This window comes from Diceros bicornis, chromosome 10, assembly GCF_020826845.1.
Source record: "Diceros bicornis minor isolate mBicDic1 chromosome 10, mDicBic1.mat.cur, whole genome shotgun sequence".
NCBI lineage: Eukaryota > Metazoa > Chordata > Mammalia > Perissodactyla > Rhinocerotidae > Diceros > Diceros bicornis.
Genome location: NC_080749.1, coordinates 51,492,238 through 51,514,210, shown reverse-complemented (window position 1 = coordinate 51,514,210; position 21,973 = coordinate 51,492,238). Strand labels below are relative to the sequence as shown.

Sequence of the window (21,973 nt, the reverse complement as noted above, 5' to 3'; positions counted from 1 at the left end):
ATTCTTTACAACATTCCATATCTTGCTAAGATATTTCTGTGTGAAAAACAAATATACTGTTTCCTTGAGTTCAGCTGCTCTGTACACCATACATGATTCTAACTCTCCTTAACTCCACCCTAGAGTTCAACCATGGATTAATTTCGTGTCAAACACTTACTACCTAACCCTCTGTGTGTAATAATAATTTTCTCCTACTTCAACCTTCCTTTTGTCTTAGTGATGCTACCATTTCAACAATAATTCCTAAAGTTTCAAATACCAGTGAGAACTGGACTGAGAGAAGCTCCAGCTGAAGCTCCAGCTGAGGGACTAATCTTAGATGTGGGGAAGGAGTAAAGCAGGTTGAAAGTAGGATGGAGCTCTGTGAAGGCTGGAGAATGTTGTCTCTGAAGACTGCCTCATTACCATCTACATAAACAAAGTTTAAGCTTAAAGACCAACATTTAGACAAGATAAGAACCACGGTGATTTGATAAAGGCAGAATCAGAATCCAAATGGACAAAACGGCCAGTTTAAAGGCTAGAAGCAGATACAAATGGGTGATCAGGGATGGAAGATAAATTAGCTGAAGAAAGGAAGGATTAGAGTTAAAGATAGCAGGAGTCTCTCCTCTTCATGAACAAGTCAGTCCTAAAGCCATCGAGGGTGGGGGAATTAAGGGAGGAAATAGAGCAAAATAGGCTTCTACAGCTGAGGAGCCCAAAAAAGGGATGTCAGAGCCCACGGTGAGGATGGCATCTGTGTGGAGGGGGTGATATGAGATGCCAGTGGTTTTTCAGGGTGAAAAGAGTATCCACACAGAAGGGAGTGTGTGGCTTAACAAAGGAGGATGTGGCCTGGCATGGGGCGTCAGACGTGAGCAGAGTCAAAATGGCATCCACACAGCAGGGCAGCCCAGCACAGCACGTCAGAGTCAATCAGGGTGAGGAGGCATCCATGTGGGGGCTGACCTGGGATGAGGAGCCAGAGCCTGACAGAGGTAAAGAGGACAATGACACAGGGAGCCAGGCTGTACTAGGGAATCAAAATTCAAGCAAGAGGAGGAGATTATCCACATGTGCAAAGGACCCAATATGGGGTGTCAGAGCCAAAGCAGGATGAGGAGGGCATCCAGAAAGAGGAAAAGCCTGGTGTGGGAATTCAAAGCACAAATAGGGTGAGAAGGGGTTCCTCAAAGAAGGACTGTCCAAGGACAGTCAGAGCTCAAGCGGGATGAGGAAGGTGTCCACATGTAGAGGAAGAGGGAACAGAATGCAAGGTTAAGAGGGCATCCATGCAGGCGAAAGGGAGGTAATGAGATCAGAAAGGGGGATCAGCCAAATAAGTAAATATATTAAGGTATTAGAAGCCAGGTTTTTCACTGTTGGAGAAAACTAAAAAGTCCTGTGGTGTTATACTGGAATATAAAATATTAGTTTGAACTAACAGCTTTCAATATATATAACAGATAGAGAAATAAATATAGATGCAAATATGTGTATGTATATACATGCATATATTCCTAACCTCTATTTACTGAGAGGGCCTGGGAGCAGTAATACCACAATAGCAATGAGCATACCAAGCACCCAAACCTTGCTTTCCAAATACTGTTCTCTACTAAAAGTAACCAGAGATCCTTAAAGAAATGACTGATTCCAGGAATGGAATAGCGAAAATATAGGGTGAGCCACATCTTGTACTGAAATATCTTTTTGGGCCACAAAAAAATGGAAACGCTCAAAGAATAATGAGACAAGTCAAAAGGACACAGAAACCAGCTTGAAGGGGCTCTCACTGGCCACATCTGAAAGAATCTGAGCATGAAATAATATTAGTAATGGATTACAACCCAATGACCAAAATAGAAACTATGAATCCCTACAGATAAAAATTAATGAATGAATTGAAAATTAGATGAGAAAACAGATATAGTTACATAGCTTCAAAATACATCCTCACAGAATACTTTATTAATTACAATGAGAAAAAGGGTAGCTTTACGGTGAAGAAGTCTGGATGGTACCACCCTAATCAAATGATGAAAGGGAACGTCATCAGTAACAGGACAAACAAAAATCAATAAACCACCACAGAGGGGCAATGAAAAGACTGCAACAACACTTCTGTAATATTCCCGCAAAAGATGCATAATCTGAATCTAGTTATGAGACAAAATCACATTGAGGGGGCCGGCCCCGTGGTTTAGCGATTAAGTGCGTGTGCTCCACTACTGGTGGCCTGGGTTCGGATTCCGGGCGAGCACCGACGCACCGCTTCTCCGGCCATGCTGAGGCTGCATCCCACATACAGCAACTAGAAGGATGTGCAACTATGACATACAACTATCTACTGGGGCTTTGGGGAAAAAAAAAAAAGGAGGAGGATTGGCAATAGATGTTAGCTCCGAGCCGGTCTTCCTCAGCAAAAAGAGGAGGATTAGCACAGATATTAGCTCAGGGCTGATCTTCCTCACAAAAAAAAAAAAAAAAAAATCACATTAAGGGATGTTCTACAAAATAACTGAGTTGTACTCTAAAATATCACTGTCCCGAAAGGCAAAGAAAGAATGAGAAACTGTTCTGGAAGGAGACTAGAGACATGATAACTAAATGCAACTTGTGATTCTGAACAGGATCCTTTTGCTATAAAGGACATCACTGGACAATTTGTAAAACATGAATGAGTTCTAGGAATCAGATAGTGATAGTATATCAATGGTAATTTCCTCATTTTTATAGTGGTATCTGGTTATATAAGAGAACGTCCTTGTTTGTAGGAATGCACACTAAAGTATTTGGGGGTAATGGGCATCAAGTTAAAAACTTAACTCTCAAATAGATGAAGAGAAGAAAGTTCTTTGTACTCTACTTCCAACTGTTCAATAACTTTGCAATTGTATCAAAATTTTAAAAAAAGAAAGACAGAAAAGCACCCCCTCTCCCAAAAAAAGACAGCAGAGGTTCCATCTGCCCAGGGTTCTGAAACCAGATGGGTGTTGGAGCTGTCTGAAATATGCTCTTCCTTCTGCATATGGCATATGTTGACCACATTTCATAAGAGGACTAAAAGGGACTTCTGATAGGAAACTTGGCTGACTCATTAAAAGCAAGCTCTCGTTTAATTCATACAGAGGATATTCTGTGCCAACTCGTCTCCGTTCATTATTAATAACAATCACCTTTGTTCAAGCTCATAGGAGAACACTGCCCAACTAATAAAGTTGTGATACCCTTTCCATTAATCTCCCCTGTCCTATTCACATTTGCTCTGTCACTTTTACCTCTTCAAATGAAACTAATTTTCACTCCTGAGAAATACTGAGACATATACATTTAATAACAAAAAAAAGAAATTATGCCCTTCTCTAGGAAATAAACAAATATGATTAATGCACTGTAGAATTTCCTAAACATCAAAAAACTGGTCTCCCACTTCTTTTTAAAGCCTAGTGATATTATGTTCATTCTGACTTCTGTCCCTTATCCCATGAAAAGATATTATTTTCAATGTGAAATGAGATCTAACATTTCTTTTCTTAAATGTTTTACATATATCAAAAATATACATACCTCATCTACAAAGTTAATAGCATCAAACCAGTCTTGAAGAGCTTCAAGGCAATATCTAACAACATTTCGGGTATATTCTTGAGTTTCCTAAAAGAATAAGTTTTATAAATTTTACAGTATATAAATATGCATATTTTAAACCTCAAATTATATTTAATACACAATTAAATATATTATGTGCATTATATATAATGGTAAAATACACATATATTTTCAAAATAACCACATTTGCCATTTCAAGAAATCATCCCTTCACAAACAGTAACAACCGGTAACAATTATGAAAATTAAAGAACACACTATGCTACCATTTATATAATATATTCCTGAAAATGAACTAAAGCTGAAATAGATTTATGATATAAATGCAGTTCCATTTCAAAAGATCTCAAAAATATTACAAGTTCCCTAATGTTACTGTTTAACGGGTACAGTTTCTTTTGGGATGATGAAAAAGTTCTGGAAATAGATAGTGGTGATGGTTAGACAACATTGAGAATGTACTTAATGTCACTGAATTTCATACCTAAAAATGGTTGAAGTGGTAAATTTTATGTTATGTATATTTTGCCACAATAAAAAATAAAAAAAAAAAAGGAGGGCAGAACACATCAATACTCGAAGCAGCCTGTGACTATCTTAGCTTACAACAAAATTTAGAAGAAGAAAGGATAAGTGTGTGCCACTTAAAAGAAGGGTATTATGAAACAAAATTATAATGTTTTATGAAGAACTGGATGGGCAAGTATTAAGTTAAATGGAAAAATAAATCATGATAGCCTCTCTCAAAAAAATGAGCAAAGGATTTGAAGAGATATTTCTTCAAAGAAGATCTACAAATGACTAATAAGCACATGAAAAGATGACGAACACTATCAGTTCTTAGGAAAGTGCAAATCAAAGCCACAATGAGATACTACTTCACACCTACTAGGATGGCTATAATTTTAAAAACGTAAAATAAAAAATGCTGGCAAAGATGTGGAGAAATTGGAACTCGCATACATTGCTGGCAGAAATGTAAAATGGTATAGCCACTTTGAAGATAAACATACAGTCACCATATGACCAAGCAATTCTACTCTCATGTACCCAAGAGAATTGAAAACATACGTTCACACAAAAACTTGTATACAAATGTTCACAGAAGCATTATCCATAGCAGCCAAAAAACGGAATCAACTCATGAATTGACAAGTAAAATGTGGTATATTTATGCAATGGAATACTATTGGGCCATAAAAAGGAATGAAGTACTGATACATGCTGCAACATAGTTGAACCATGAAAACATTATGCTAAGTGAAAGAAGTCAGACACAAAAGATCACATATTTTATGATTCCATTTATATGAAATGTCCAGATTAGCTAAATTCATAGAGACAGAAGGGAGATCAGTGGTTTCCAGGGGACGAGAGGACGCTGGAATTGAAAGGTATAAGGTTTCTGCTGGGGGTGATGAAAATGTTGTAGAAGTAGTGGTAATGGTTGCACAACTTTGTGAATATACTATAAACTACTGAACTGTATACTTTAAAATGGTTAAAATGGTGAATTTTACATTATGTGAGTTTTATTTCAATAAAAAAAGTTTTCAAAAAAGACATTTGGTGGCGTTAATGTATAATAAATGTGTAGGTATCATCCAGTCAAATAGGTTAAATTCATCAACTATGTATATAAATTACTCTGGGCCTTTAAAGAAAGCTACAAGTCTCACATTCATTGTTGACTTCTCCTTCACCCAGCTCAGTCTCCAGGTCCTGCTAATTCTTCCTTGATATCAGGTAGGTTCACTCCTATTTCGCCTATTTCTGCTATCATCCAAACCAAATATCATTTATCTAGTTTCCTTGCCAACAGTCTCATCCTGTTTTAATCTATCCTATATGAGATTTAGCTTTATAAAAATATTATTTTTCACATTCTGTTCCCCATCTCTTACTGAAAAAAATGTAATGACACTTACAAGTCACCATAAATAATGTGTCATAACGAAACTAAAGTGGCAGATAATTCACGGATAAAGAAACATTTAAAACCAAATGTTCTCCCATTTTATCAAGAGTTTGGGTAAAGGGGTACCACTATACCCTCTTGGTACAAATGTAAACTGATACAACCTTTCCGGAGAACAAACCAAAAAGTAGGTACCAAGAGTCTTTAAAAAGGTGACCAGTTAATTCCATTTCTAAATACAACATATGAATCATGTTCAGACTATCTCTCTCCCTTCTCCCCACCACTAACACACCCACCCCAAAAAATTCAGTATGCATGCTGACTTACTACTTAGTAGTTTTATGACCTTGAGCAAATTACTTAAACTTCATGAGTCTCAGTTTCTCCATATGTAAAAATGGGCATAATAGTACCTACCTCCTAGTACCATTACAAAGAAGCAAATGAAATAATGTACATAAAATGCTCTATGTCACATTCTAGCACTATGTTTGACAAGCAGTTAAGTGCTCCAAAGAGTCGCGGCCAGACTCAACTTCTGTCAAGTCTGCAGTAACCTAAAGTTGCCACTAGATGGAGATTTCAGAGCTTATTTGTTCTGTTCAGAAAGCAAAAATAAACAAGATTTTAGAAACGTGCCATCCCTTTATCCAATCTATCCAGTCTATCTATTAATCTGTTATTAATCTAGTATTACTTGTTTAACTAGCCCTTAGCATTTTCCACAACCAAATAGCATTCAGGGTAATCATACAAAGAAAGTAAGCTATCTGGCGAAGTTCCCTTTTTTACTGCCAATCCTTTAGCTTTATATTTTATAATTAGAGAACACAAATATAAAGAAATCGTTTTTTTTTTTTACTTTAAATAACAGTCTTTCTTCTAGCTTACATTTCTAAAACTGACGACACCCCTGCTAAAAAAAAGCTCTAGACATTCTTGCGTAAGAGACAATGATAGCAAACTGGTAATGAGCACTGGCTCTGAAATCAGATGGACTGGTTCCAAACTCAGCTTCCACCTGCAGGTGTGTGCACTTGGGCAAGTTGTTTAACCTCTGAAAGAAAGGGCTGGTACTATCTACTTTATCAGAGAAGCTGTGAGGATTAGATAAGAATATAGTGTAAGAACAATGTCTGGCATAGTGCAGCTGCTCATCAAGAGAACATCTTGTCTAGGAACTAGATGCTCCTTTAACTGAGAAACTACTCTCTCAGATACTACCAAGACAATATGAGCTTGTTTTCTCTCTGTTCTCTTCACTTCTTAGGTTAAGGGAACCATAACACCTTGCAATCCTAGCCTTCAAAGCTGAAAATTAAACTACTGCCTGGAAACAATGATTTCTCGTTGTCACAGAGATAAACATAACCCTAGCCACATAATCCAAATTCATCCTAAACACACTTGTCAGAGTAATCTTCCTAAAATACTGATCTTTTCACATCAACATCACATCAATCCTCCCTCCTGAATCACTGTCTTATATCAGCTTATAATGATACTGCATTCTTCTCATTTTTTCCTCTACTTTGCTCTGATGTCTAAATGTTAGTTCTTTCTTCAGGATCCATTTCTCTTCTCTCCCTATTTGACCTCATCGCATCCCCTGGCGATAATACCATCTATATTCCCAAAGGTCTAAAATTGATAACTTTAGTCCAGACTTCTCTTTTGAGTACAAGACTCATATATCCAAGTGCCTATTCACTATTTCCACTTGGTTATTTCACAGGAATCTCAAACTTATATCTAAAACTAACTCTCATCTCTCTAAACATGTTTTTCTCTCTATCTTTTCCACCTCTGTAAATATCACCTCCATACATAGTCACCCAAGTCTTTCTCTCTCACTCATAAATAACATACAATCCATCACCAAACCTGTTGATTACCTCCAAGATACATCTTCAATATCCAAAATGCATCTTGAATACATCTTGAATTGCAAACCTGCATTTCCTATTTAGACTATTATCACAGCATCTTAATTTTGCTTCTAGTCTTGATGCCCCCAAGCCTTCTCTCAATCCAGTCTTTCCAGCAACCAGAATGATCTTTTAAATGTAAATCTGATCACATCAAACCCTGCTTAAAAATCTTTACTGCCTTCTCCTTAAAATTAAATCCAAGGTTCGTTAACATGATAAGGATTGCATTAATAATCTGACCCCTGCCTATCTCTCTAACTCAATCTTGTTCCATTCTGTGGCTCAAGCCACAAATTCCTTAAAAGGACCAATCACTTTTTTACTGGAGGTAGGCTACTCCATTCTATCTCCCCTACTACCATGACTAATCCCACTTTCATTCTTCACATAGCTGCCTCCTTCATATTCTTTCTTCAGAAAGGCCTTCCCTGATCCTCAAATCTAATCAGTCTCCACACTCATTACTCTCATAGCAACCTGATATTTTCCTATAGAACACTCACAAAAGCTTACAAAATAAAATCTATGTGTTTATTTACTTAATGTCTATTTCCCCTATCAGACTGCTTCAAGAGAGCAAGAACCACATCTATTTGGTTCAACACCAAAAGCCCAATCTAGATAGTCTGACACAGAACAGCATTCAACAAATATTTTTTAAGTGAATGAATAAACGAACCTCATTTTATATGATAGTTTTTTGATAAATGCTACAGAGAAGATTAAACAAGGTACGATGAAAATACTAAGTCTGGAATCATAAGCCTGACTGAAAGAACTTAAACGAGCAGATTACATATCAGCTGAGTCTTATGAGTAGAATTTTTTTCTTTTGTTTTTGTTTTGGTTAGGAAGATTAGCCCTGAGCTAACATCCGTCGCCAATCCTCTTCTTTTTGCTGAGGAAGACTGGCCCTGGGCTAACATCCGTGCCCATCCTCCTCCACTTTATTATGGGACACCGTGACAGCATGGCTTGACAAGTAGTAGGTCGGTGTGCACCCAGGATCCGAACCCCGGGCCGCCGCAGCAGAGCGCACACACTTAACTGCTGCGCCACCAGGCCGGCCCACTTATGAGAAGAATTTTTGAAGAGCTAACACTAATGGTTCTTCACTCCGGTTAGAATCACTGCTGAGGTCCTACTGCACATGAAACAAATCAAAATCTCTGACAGTGGGGCTTAGGCACATGTATTTTTAAAGCTTCCCAGTGATCCTCATGTCAGAGAAGCACTGGACTAAGCAGAGAGAGTAAGAAAGCATGTGTCAAAAAAGGGACTAGCTTGAACAAAAGCACAGGAATCAAGAAAGGACACTGCATGGTAAGAAACGGTAATCAATCCAATGAAGGCATGGAGGTACAGAGGGTATAGGAAGGTGAATTATGACAGACAAGTTGATGGCAAATTGTGGAGGATATTAAATGCCTCTTGGGAAATACAGACATTCCCCTGTAGACAGACGAGAACTAGAATGATTTCTGAGCAAAGGAGAGATATGCACAGAGCTTAGACAAGTAACTTAAGTATTGGAACAGATTAGAGTAGGAAGAATCTGGAGGCAAGAAAACCAGTTAAGCAATTACCTTAACAATCCAAATTTTAAAAACATAAAGAAATAAATTAAGATAGAGGAAAGAAGCGGTAGGGAGACATTTCTGGAATGGAGGAGGGAATTCATGGTATCTGATTACAGATTGAACACAGCTAGTACAGCAAGGGGAGACGGTTTCTATGTTGAATAATTGCATCATTTAAGATACCATTAAATGACATAAAGGACACAGTATGGACAGATGATATTAAGAAGTTAGTTAGGGACTTGAGAAAATTCATGTACCTATAAGGAGCTCTACATGCATAACCAAAGCTGTTGAAATCTGAACCTGGCTAGACTGTAACAAAGTTGTGAGTCATCTGCATTTAGAGAAAGCTGAAGTCATGAGAGAAAATATAAATCTGCTTAAAGGAACACACACATTTAAAGAGTATATGGAAGAGAGCTTCATAATAACCCTGTGAGGAAGGGTAGGCTTTGCTGTCCCATTTTCATTTTGTTTCCTTTCGTTTTTTAAAAGACAAGGAAAAAGACTGAGAAGTTCAAATAGTTTTAAATGAGTTGATCAAGTTACCTAAGTAGAAAGGGGCAGAGCCAAGACTAGAATCCAGGGCTTCAAAATATTTCCACTATAAAATCTTATCCATCATGCTTATTGATACAAGCTAGCAGGCTAGCCTGCTTGGGATCCACATAGCAAAATCTTAGTCAAGTCCTTAGTTTAGTGGGGTCAGGGCATTCCATTTTCTTGGACTGTCCAGGGATTCCGGAGACCCAACAAACCAATACTTGAAAATGCAAACGTAAAACATATATTTGTATAGAAAGACATAAATACATGCAATTACAAGTGAGCATTTTCTTATCCAATTATAAGAATTTATGTTGCTGCTATGCTACTCTTAGATTCTTTTTAAAAACAACTGGAAGTTTTATGAAATGTATACTGATTTTACGGCTGGAATCTTAAAAGTATAAATTTTATTCAGAACTATCATTCCTTGAAAGGCAAGAAGCATTAGGCAACTAATTGATAATGGGTAAAATGAAACAATAAAGGTGAAGGTGGAGACATATAAAGTTCCAAACATTATTCACAATAAGGGAAGGCTGGAAAGACTTGATAATATAAATGAATTCCAACCTGCCTAAGAATAATAATTACTGTCTCAGGTCAGTTTTCACAGAGCTGAATTCAGAATCAAATATTGCACATTATTATATACAAGTAAACAAATGAGTGTTCTCACAAATCTTTTTCTTAAATAATGAAACGTAAGTACAGAAATTAACAAAAATATTTTCAACATACCCTAACTTTACAATGTGATAAGAGCCCCCACATTGGCTGTGCACAGGCCTCAAGTTCAGCAGCAAAGGCAGCATAGTAGGTCTGAGACTCAAATTCCACATGCTCATTTAGTTCTCGCTTGTTTAAGTTCATACCTTACAAAAATTAAAATAGATATAAACCTTGTCAAATAGAAGCAAGTATTCATATGAAAAATCAAGTAAAATACTTCCAAACACATTGTAACGCACACAAGTAGCAAAAATAACACAATATATATATAAATAAGTAAATTATTAAAAATAAAATAATCTAGTCCTTTCAGAATTCTTTACAAACTAGAAACACTTTGTAAATTGTCTCTTTCTTATATAACATAATTGAATATATTAAATAAGAAAGTCAAAACTATTTTAATTGATGCTAGTTGAAATTTTTATGAAAGTGTTATGAATCTTTCTTAAAGAATAGATTAGAAATTTCTATATTAATGATTTAAAATGGTAAAAAAATTACACTCCTGTTTCCTTTTTAATAGTTTGATATTTTTCATAACTCTGATATGTTTTCATGAACACTTTATTAAAGTACTTACAAATATCAATTAAAATGAGACATTTCACATGTAACCTGAATGATGTGCTAATATCTTTTAATTAGTATTTGATAGCTTAACATTAGGCATTTTGTAAACTAAAAAATTAACAAAAAAAGTAAAATTCATACCTTGAAAGAAAGATACAAAGTTCATCCATGTAACTAACAAACCATGGTCCTCCAAAAATCTCTTAGCCACACTTTGATGAGAAAGGATATTAATAAAATCACTGACGAGAGGCCAATAAGTGTTATTCTTCAGTAATGCTTCTCCACAGTTCACTACCACATGTAAACTATTTTCTTCATCTAAAACAAACACACAGCCCCAAAATAAGTAAGTTTAAAAAAAAAACCTTACCAACAATACAGATTATACACTTTAGAATCAGAAACACCTAAATTCAAACCCTAGCCTGCCACCTAATACCTATATAGCTTTAGGCGTGCTTCTTAGACTCTGAACCAATTTCCCCATCTGTAAAATGGAAAAAGACATATCTTAAGGGAATTAAATGAAATGTTAACATAACACTTAGCACATAATTATAATAATTATTACCACATGTCTAACAATATTACACAATATTGAGCTAGCTATGTTTATTAAACCTTATTATTTTTTTGATTCTAATGACATAACGCAATATTTTCAGTTCCAATCAATAAAATATTTTTATCCCTAGATTAATCTCATTCTATCTTATCAATCAAATCTGTATTTAAGCAATATATACTTAATTGCTTTTTTTCTATTCAAATATGTAAATACAACTTTTTAGCAAACACAGTATTTCAGAACGAAAGAACAAAAACACACATAAACTTCTTAAGCCTTAAAAAAAATCCCCAAAGTTTAAATACATTGTTGGAGCAGAAGGGATTAGGCTTGTACAAAATCTTCATTATTAGAAGTTATAGCATATATGTATTAGCTCTCTGAACCTATTCCAACGATTCACTAGACAAACGAGCCCTCCCATTTCTGCTGTAAAACACAATAATACCATAATACACAGAATGCTCAAAGCTAGCAGGCTATTCCCTAGTACACAAGACAAAGTATATGTTTATCCAGAGTCAGTTTTTATTTCTGTTTATGCAAATTGTTCCTTTTATTATAATTATAAAATTTAAATTAAAAGTGATAAAAACTGATAAAATATGAATACACAAAGAGAAGTATTACAAAAACTGGATCATAAGCTTTTGAGAGACAATAAAAGGGCCTAAAAAAAGCTAAAAAGTCTTAGAAGAGAAAAATCACAAAAGCCTAGAAAGATTTTAAACTCAGACTGCTTCACAAAGATCTTTGTGTTCTAACTCTAAAGAAAATAAAACTGGAAATCACAGATGATGCTTTATAGATGTGGTATATGAAAAAAGATGAGAGAGAACTCCAGTCAAGAAAACCATACCTTAAAAATGCTTTGCCCAACATTAAAAGACTGGAGAATGAACATGCATTTCTGTGTTTTAAGTTAAAATGCACTGCTTAAGATACTTACATATAATTTTTTTAACAATTCCTCACTTTAACCAACTTTTTCAACTATCTACCTACCTACTTGTCAAACTCATCAGTGAAGAGGGATTTTACTGCACTTCTGAATTTCCATACATTAAATTTAGGTTTCAGTCCATGAAATACTTTACCCAAGTTTTAAATTTTACAATATATAAGAACAGGACACACAAAGCTGAGTATGCTCTCTTTCAGTGCTTCTCAATAAGATAAGAGTGGTATAACTGAATGAGGGAGTGGCAATAGGGGCCTTTTACAAATTACGGACACCAGAGATTCAGAAAAGCCCCCTCTGAACAACTACTGTCCCTGTGAGCTGGTGAGCCATTGATACTGATGGGACAGTGCTTAGGAATGCTGGAATTTTAGAAGTTTTTTAAACATTGAGAATCACTGTTCTATTTAACTGAAACCAGAGGATGAATAAGCAGAATATAATTAATCAAAATCACTATTTTCCTGACACTGCTTTAAATACTACTGTTCTTGTGAAAAACATGTTGGACTCTTTAATGAAATAAAATGATTAGGACCTCTATTTTTACCCAACTGATACTTTTCCTCACTACAGATATAAAGAGCAATGATTCAGTGTCAAATGATGTTCACCCATCAACAAATATTTATTGAGCACCTACTAAGGGCCAGGTATTCTAGTAAGCTCTGAGAATAAACTGATAAATAAATCAAGATTTATATAGTCTCTCTCTCTACTGAGATTAATATCTAAGACAGAGTATAAGGGGCCGGCCCTGTTGCACAGTGGTTAAATTCAGTGTGCTCCGCTTTAGCAACCTGGGTTCACAGGTTCAGATGCTGGGCGCAGACCTACACCACTCATCAGCGACGCTGTGGCAACAACCCACATAGAAAATAGAGGAAGACTGGCACAGATTTACCTCAGGGCGAATCTTCCTCAGAAGAAAAAAAAAAAGGCAGAGTGTGATAAGGGCTATAATAGGAAATAATAGGTTAGAACAGGAAAAATACAAGAGAACCAATAAGAACCGAAAAAGCTAGTCTACAATTTAGGAAAAGACTCTCCTGAGGCAATGACGTTTAAACTGAGATCTACAGAATGAAGCAGGAACCAGGATTAGCCAAATAAACTAGGGGTGGGAAGGAAATGGTGTTCTAGGTAGAGGAAACAGTATAAAAAAGAATGGAATCACTGGGAAAAGAATGCAGAGGATAAGTGACACAAATGAGGCTAGAGGGCCTTGTAAATCAGCTTCAGGAGTTTGGTGTTCATGTGAAGAGAATGGCAAGCCACTGGGGGTAGGGGGATTTAAGAGAGGGGACAGGATCAGACATGTAGCGTAGACAGTGACTGAAAAAGAGTGGTGATGACTAGTGGTAAGAGGCCCAGAGATAGCAACGGCTTGAACTATGATGGTGGCATGAAGATGCAGAGATGAAGAGAAGAGGCTATTTTAAGATGTTTAGAAGGTTTAAACGACAGACTTGGTGATGTCCACTATACCTACAAGGAGTAAGAAGTCGTCAAAAATGACTCCTAGGTTTTTAGGTTGGGCAGCTGTGCAGATGGTTAGACAGTGATACCAAAACACACACTACTATGCTCACATACACATATACACACACATACACACACATGAACACATACAATAATAGAAAAGAAGGCAGCTTAATAGAGAGATAATGAGTTTTTGATGTGGACATTGTATATTTGTGGTGCTTGTAGACATTCAAAGAATATAGTTTAACAAACAGTTTGATATGCAGGACAGAAGATCAATCTGGGATTATTAGCAACTACAGACATTCCTATGGTTATGCAACACATTGTTTTAAGTTCCATTTTACACAGAATGTTTCATAAAATAAATTATAAAATTTCAGGGATATGGAAAGTTATGAGTTAGTTTGGAATCACAAAGTAGTATGCTGTAGAAATGAATACAACAAAGTAAAAGCGTAAGATAAGGATCACCTACTACTAGAGGCTTTTTCCTTTTAATCTTCAGCTATTGCTGTAGCCATGTGAATTCTCAATGTATCAGCTCCTGTATTTACTAACAGTGTAGACAAAATTTTCAAATATCTCTAATGAACAATTTATATAAAAGCTGGATAGAGGTTGTTAAAATACAAAAAGAAAGTACAGAGATGCTGTTGTAATATCTGTGGCTTGTTACGGGTAGTTCAACATATTTAAAGCTCATTCCAATACTCTTCATGTGAAAACAGAGAAACCACACACTGCTTTTAGAAAATTAGTAAATATGTATCATGAAATGTTATGCTACTTTTGAAAGAGAAAAAAACACCATAACAGCTAAGGATAGTTTTAGACCTTGGCTTAGAAATAATGTAATTCATCGCTAGAAAAAATACATTTTTATTTGAAGATCTTAACAATGCTACTTATAGCTATATAGCTTCTGGAAAATTCAATTTGTGTTAAGAATTTCCAGGACAGACTAACTGCATTAGAAGGGAAGAATATGTAGAAAGCAACTAAGACCATGCAATATGATTTCAGAAAATACGGGAAAAGTGAGAAGAGCAGAGACACCAGGACCAAATGCCAAGAAACACCAAGACTGATAAGACAGGTAGAGGGCCGGCCCCGTGGCTTAGCGGTTAAGTGTGCACGCTCCGCTACTGGCGGTCAGGGTTCAGATCCCAGGCGCGCACCAACACACCGCTTCTCCAGCCATGCTGAGGCCATATCCCATATACAGCAACTAGAAGGATGTGCAACTATGACATACAACTATCTACTGGGGCTTTGGGGGGAAAAAAAAAAGGAGGAGGATTGGCAATAGATGTTAGCTCAGAGCCAGTCTTCCCCAGCAAAAAAAAAAAAGAGAGAGAGAGAAGGTTTAGCATGGATGTTAGCTCAGGGCTGATCTTCCTCACAAAAAAAAAAAGACAGGTAGAAAAGAGTTTTGGGCCACAGAAAGAGCAGAGAATCAACAATATAAAATGCTACTGAAAATCAAACAACAAAAGGTCCAAAAGTGTGGCCACTGGCTTCCTCATCATGTAGGTCATAGAAAGGGTGACCATATACATAATTTACTATAAAAATCGGGACACTTTTGAGAGTAAAAGGGATCGTATTAATAACCATGTCAGAACAAAAGGCATAACTTGGAGCTGTTCTGGGAAAAGTAGGACATGTGGCCACTGGAGTCATGGACAATTTTGGAGAAAGCAATAGAATGATGGAAGCGGACACTAGATTGAAGTGGGTTAATGACTGATTGGAAGGTAAGGAAACAAATATAGAACTCTCTCAGGAAAGCTGGCTATAGAAAAAATGGGAGGCAGATTCATATACAGTCATGCGTCACTTAACAACAGGGATACGTTCTGAGAAATGCGTCATTAGGCGATTTTGTCATTATGCGAACATCACAGAGTGTACTTACACAAACCTAGATGATATAGCCTATGACATACCTAGGCTATATGGTAATAACCTTATGGGACCACTGTGGTATATGCAGTCCGCTGTTGACCAAAACATCGTTATGCGGCACATGACTATACATCTTCTTCCCAAATATTCTTCCTTGAAGACCAAATGTAAACCACATATAATAAGCATATCTAAACCACTGAGTCAAGAAAACAGACTCCAGATTCTTTTCAAAAAAGTAGATAGTTCTAAATTTAAAAAGTTTTCTAGTTTATAAGTTAAAAATACTATTTTTGTGAAAAGTCCTTCTTGAAATATAATAATTCTATATATAAGACTATCATTGATACAGTTGAATGATGATAGATACTATTTCAAAAAAGAAAAAAAGCAATGTCTGTAGCTAAATCTCTAAGAAAGAAAAGGTCATTTTATACAAAGATAGAAAAACACGAAGATACAAAGCAGCTTTTAAATTTTCGTTTAAAAAGGTAAAGAGGTATATAGCTTAATGTAAATAATGTATTATGCTCCCACTACACCTATAATTGGAAGGCAGAGTCACACAGTGGACAAGATTACAGGTTTTGAAGTCAGACACCCAGCGTTACCACTTACAGCTATAAAACCATAGATCATTGACTTCAACTCCAAACCACAATTGCCCTATCTATAAAACGGAAAAAACAATATCTACTCCACAGAATTACTGATGGTAAATGAGATAATACATATAAACTACTGAGAAAATAGCATGGCATATAGTGAGCGCTCCAAAGATGGTAGCTATCATAACTATTAGCTAGCTATTATTACATATAAGCCATCATGCCCTGCACTGAGCATATATCAATTTTCAGGCTATGGTATCGCATCTGAGAATAGACAGACTATCAGCATAAAGAGAAAATAGGAGCTGATAGGCAAATGGAGGCAACAGTGGAGGAGGCAAGTCTCAACTACAAAACTCTCTCCCCCACAGAGAATGCAAACTTCTGAAGATTTAATTTGAGATACTGGTTGTTGTTCTTTTTAAAGTATAGCTCCAGGTGCCAACAGGTGAAGACACAGTCTTATCAATGTTGGCATGGCTGTGTCATGGTTAAGAACAAAGATTCTGACATTCTGACATCTTCATATCTGAGATATGAAGTCCTTCTTGGCTCTGTCATTTACTAGCTGTATAATCCACAGCAAATGACTTAACTTCTCTAAGTCTCAATTTACTCATCTTTAAAGTGGGGATAATACCAATCTCAGAGAGCTGTTCAGAAGCTTAATTGAGACAACATCTAAATAGTATTAACACAGTGCCCAGTACATAACAAATACTCAAATAACATAAATTATTACAGGGAGGTAAAGCTAAGATGAAAGACCACAGAGAAATGAGAATGGGAGAGGTCCTTGAAATATTACGGCAGTTTAAGGAGTATCAAGCATATAGCGAGCACAAAAGAAGAAAATTCAAGATCTCACTAAGAGAACACATAAAAGACAAGATTTATTCCAACTTCTAAATTATAAAAGTATAGGCATATAAAATGTCTAAGGCTAACAGGAACAAATTCATGATTAAAAAATAGGAACACGTCTAATAAGGAAATGGTTAATTATGGTAAAGACATGATATTAATACCTATAATCATTAAAAAACATGATCTTCAAATGTACACCATGGTAGCATATTTTGAAAGTATATATTTTTATCTATAAATATACGCATATCACACAAAAAGAGAGAAAAGAAATAACCCAAAATGTTAATAACAATTATTTGTAAATAACAAAACTATAGGTGACTTTAAAGTTTTTCTTTAATTTGAGGAAAATTTTCAAAAATTTCTTTAACAAATATGCATTATTTTATAATATTTTTAAAGCTATTTTTAAGCATATAAGGAGTTTTTAAGACTAGTTATAAAAGTATGCTAACAATAAAACAAGTGAAAATAATTCTGAGTTTACCTTGTAGCTCACTTTTAATAAGGCAACTTTCCATCATGTATAATAACACAGTGACCATAATATCCAGTAGCTGACATTCTTCTGTTACCTGTCTGGCTAGCTCCTCATTGCTGAACAACTGAACACTAATATGCACAATTCTGTTAGACATTGTGTCTGATTCATGACTTTTCTTCAGTGTTTTCATAATGAAAGCATAATGTTGAACAAAAGTTTTTGTAAAAGCAACCTGTGAAATTTTTTAAATAGGAAGAAAAAAACATATTAGTTTGAGTTTTATAACACATTTTCCAATATATTGTATTAGCATTTTAAAGTTCTATTATTAGTTTGTGATGGCATCCAAGGTAATTGAAAAAATAATTTCAATGATGATGGTAGTCTTAAGCCATATTTTCCCTTTTTTGGAACATTAGCAAGTACTTTGATGGTTAAAAACAATTTTAATAGGCATTTTAAATTATTAATGTTTTAAAGCAATTACAAATACCATGGTTTAAAAATATAAATTTTCACTTTGCTCACAAATATATCAATTTACTCATGTCAAAGTGTGTCTTTGTTCTGTGCTACATACTTGAACAACAAAATCTAAAGTCTCAGCTAAAACTATCACAGAGGATTTAATATAACTAACCAACAAGTGTGTCAATGTAATTACTCAGAAAGAAATACTTTCTCCTATTTGATCTGAAAGCTGATCATTAATCTGACTAAATACTCTTTCTGTGTAACACGTACATTTCCTCTGTTGTTTTCTTAAGCAGGTGTAAAGACATAAAACAATGGCATTATTAAAGCATCACTCCTAAAGAGGCTTTATTACTTAAACCATAAGAAGAGCTAAAGCATGATTTATTTTCTTTTCATACACTAGGCTGTGTCACTTTGCCATAACCATATGGTGGTAAGAGGTGGGACTAGAGACTTCACCTATCTCCATGTGTACTTGAGTCAATAACTGTTGTGTCTCTAACAGTTACAGCCAGCAGCTACTAATCCTACACTTTTCCGATGCCTAACCCCAGATCTAAATTCAGTTGCCTCCATTAAACGTTCTCATAGCACCTTGTACCTCTCCTTTAGAGAATGTACCGCAACTTGTAACTACATATTTATTTGTGCAATTGTGTTTTTGTTTGTCCCACAGCAATCCTTTGGACCAAGTTCCATTCAGAAAGGCAACCCTTAAGGAATTCTGCTCTGTAATGATGCTCTGCCTCAGTTTCTTTTGCCTCTTCAATACTGTGCTTTTTGTGCAGACCCTGTGTTGGCAACAGAGGAATCTAATGCTCTTTCATTGTGTTATATCAGTCCTCAGAGCTACAATACAATAAGCGACAGCTGAAAAATATAATGAAAAGATTTAGTAATGAAAAGGCAAAGAAAGGGGAGTCAAGTTCAGAAAGGAAAGAAAAAAATGTAGATACCTTATACTCTTGATCCGGAAGCATGTTGAGTAAGAAAGTTACCATCTTCTGGGGGAATTCATACTTTATAGTCCAAAACAATAGTTCTTCTAGGAAACTTTTATGTTTCAAAACATCCATTATAGATTGATCTGCATAACAAAAAGAAAATGTATCACCAAATGATATAAGTTTCTCATCTCATTTAAACCTTACCATAATTAATAACCCATAAACCTCAAACACCTGAATGTGCCTAAAAATTAAGGATACTCTTTCAATAATTCATTGATAATACTGACAACATCAAGCTATGTTTCTATAATCTACACAGTATATAAATAACAAAATATTTAATCCTTATATTTTAATATAAAACAGTTACTAGAAAAATAAGTAATTACTTGTCCTTAAACATAAGCCATTTATCTAAAATTTCTACTAAAAATATACTATTAAGGACATAAAGTCCAAAGTTATCTAAATGTTTCAATTTTTAATTTTTAGAAAAAAGGGGAGAAATCTTCATAGGATTCAATAATTTACCTATTTAAAATTATCCTTCATAAATGAAATATAACTTCACTAGAGAAAATAATCACCAATGCATTGCTTACTCCAATATACAGGAGAATTTACTTTTTTCTAATAAGAATACACCAGGAAAAGTATAAAAAGTGTTAGATATACTTACTTGCACAGACTCAAGATGCCCTCTACATGTATAAAGGAAACAGGAAATGGATGCCCCTTTTGAATAAATGTATTCAAAGGGGGATAAAATTGTCTACTGGAAAGCCTATTTCTAAGGCCAAGTGCTACTCCTTGAGGGCTAGGCTGTCTCTTGCTAATCTCTGCATCCTTGCCACACTTAGTCAACAGAAAGGTCTCAACATGAATATGATGAACTGAATATTTTTAATACTTGGCCTACATCTTTCTCTCACTTTCTCTAATTTTTCTCCCTAAAAAATGAACTAGAAAATTCTGACTAGTAATCTTTCTTGCAGCAAATGACCTTGGGCTACTGCTCTGGATCATCAGCTCTATATAAGGACATCTAGAGGATATAAAAAGTGTCAACTATGAATGGACTGGTTCAGTGACAAAGCATAAGCAGGGACTCAAGTTAGATGAGAGATTTGAAAAAACAGTATCACACGCACCAAAATACTCAGGACAGCCCCAACTACATTACAGTTGAACTCATCTTGCAGGGTAACCTCACAAAGTTTTTTCAATTAACCCTACCCCAGTTTCACAGTTCTTCTATTATTGAGAAATGTGTTCATACCACATCTCCTCAGGTAACGGATCTAAAAGAGTTAACAATAAGCTCAGTATGTCATCGCTCTCTTGATTCTTCTATAAAACATTCTGAGTTTAACAAGGCTTGAATCAGTTCTTATTAGACATAAGTTTAACCCAATTTTTCCAATCCCCTACCTAACTCCCTTTCAGTGGTGTCTTCAGTATAAGCAATATAAATATAAAATTATTAATTTTATATTTAAAATATAAATATAGGTAAAAATATAAATACAATTACACTAGACATCCCCTTACTGAAAACTAAATAATAAGCCTTTATTTTCCAAATCTCAGAATTTTCTATTTGTAAAACAGAAATCTCTTCCTCCTAAAATAGATCATTCCCAGGGTATGGTAAGGATTTAAAAACAGAAATAAACCAGTCTCGCAAGAAATGAGGTAAAATATACTCAAAGGCACACACTGACAGATTCAAAGTATTAAATTAGGGCCCAAGTGCATCAGGTGACAAGAACACAAGGATTACAACTAAAAACTAGAATATAATCCACAGCACACTGCTGAAACCAATTTGATTCTCACAAGTCACTTGGTACTAACATGACTGAAAATTTCAGTCTACCAAAAAAATAAAATAAAACCCTCACAGGCAAAATGGATTAAAGACTTGAAGGTAAGACGTGAAACTATAAAACTCCTAGAAGAAAATATAGGCAGTACACTCTTTGACATCAGTCTTAAAAGGATCTTTTCAAATACCATGTCTACTCGGGCAAAGGAAACAAAAGAAAAAATAAACAAATAGGACTTCATCAGACTAAAGAGCTTCTGCAAGGAAAGGAAACCAGGAACAAAATGAAAAGACAACCCACCAACTGGGAGAAAATATTTTCAAATCTTTTATCCGGCAAGGGGTTCATCTCCAAAATGTATAAAGAACTCATACAACTCAACAACAAAAAAAAAAACAACTTCATCAAAAAATGGGCAGAGGATATGAACATTTTTCCAAAGAAGATATACAGATGGCCAACAGGCACATGAAAAGATGTTCAACATCACTAATCATTAGGGAAACACAAATCAAAGCTACAATGAGACATCACCTCACACCTGTTAGAATGGCTATAATTACCAAGACAAAAAACTACAAATGTTGGAGAGGATATGGAGAAAACGGAATCCTCATACACCGCTGGTGGGAATGCAAACTTGTGCAGCCACTAGAGAAAACAGCACGGAGATTTCCCAAAAAATTAAAAATCAAAATACCACATGACCCAGCTATTCCACTACTGGGTATTTATCCAAACAACTTGAAATCAACAATTCAAAGAGACTTATGCACCCCTATGTTCACTGAAGCATTATTCACAATAGCCAAGGCATGGAAGCAACCCAAGTGCCCGCCAACTGATGAATGGATAAAGAAGATGTGGTATACACATACAATGGAATACTACTCAGCCATGAAAAAAAAGACAAAATCATCCCATTTGCAACAACATGGATG

At 35.4% G+C, this 21,973-nt stretch overlaps 1 protein-coding gene across 1 annotated transcript in view; it reads right to left on the bottom strand.

Moving 5' to 3' along the window:
* The window catches only part of UBR3 (ubiquitin protein ligase E3 component n-recognin 3), a 240,214-nt gene that overhangs the window by 147,886 nt on the left and 70,355 nt on the right, over positions 1–21,973 (bottom strand). The window contains exons 7-11 of the mRNA XM_058549221.1: positions 19,210–19,340; positions 17,780–18,008; positions 11,025–11,204; positions 10,320–10,453; positions 3,556–3,642 (exon numbers count right to left, since the gene is read on the bottom strand). Of these exons, the coding sequence (XP_058405204.1) occupies positions 3,556–3,642; positions 10,320–10,453; positions 11,025–11,204; positions 17,780–18,008; positions 19,210–19,340 (761 nt within the window). The remainder of the gene's footprint in view (positions 1–3,555; positions 3,643–10,319; positions 10,454–11,024; positions 11,205–17,779; positions 18,009–19,209; positions 19,341–21,973) is intronic.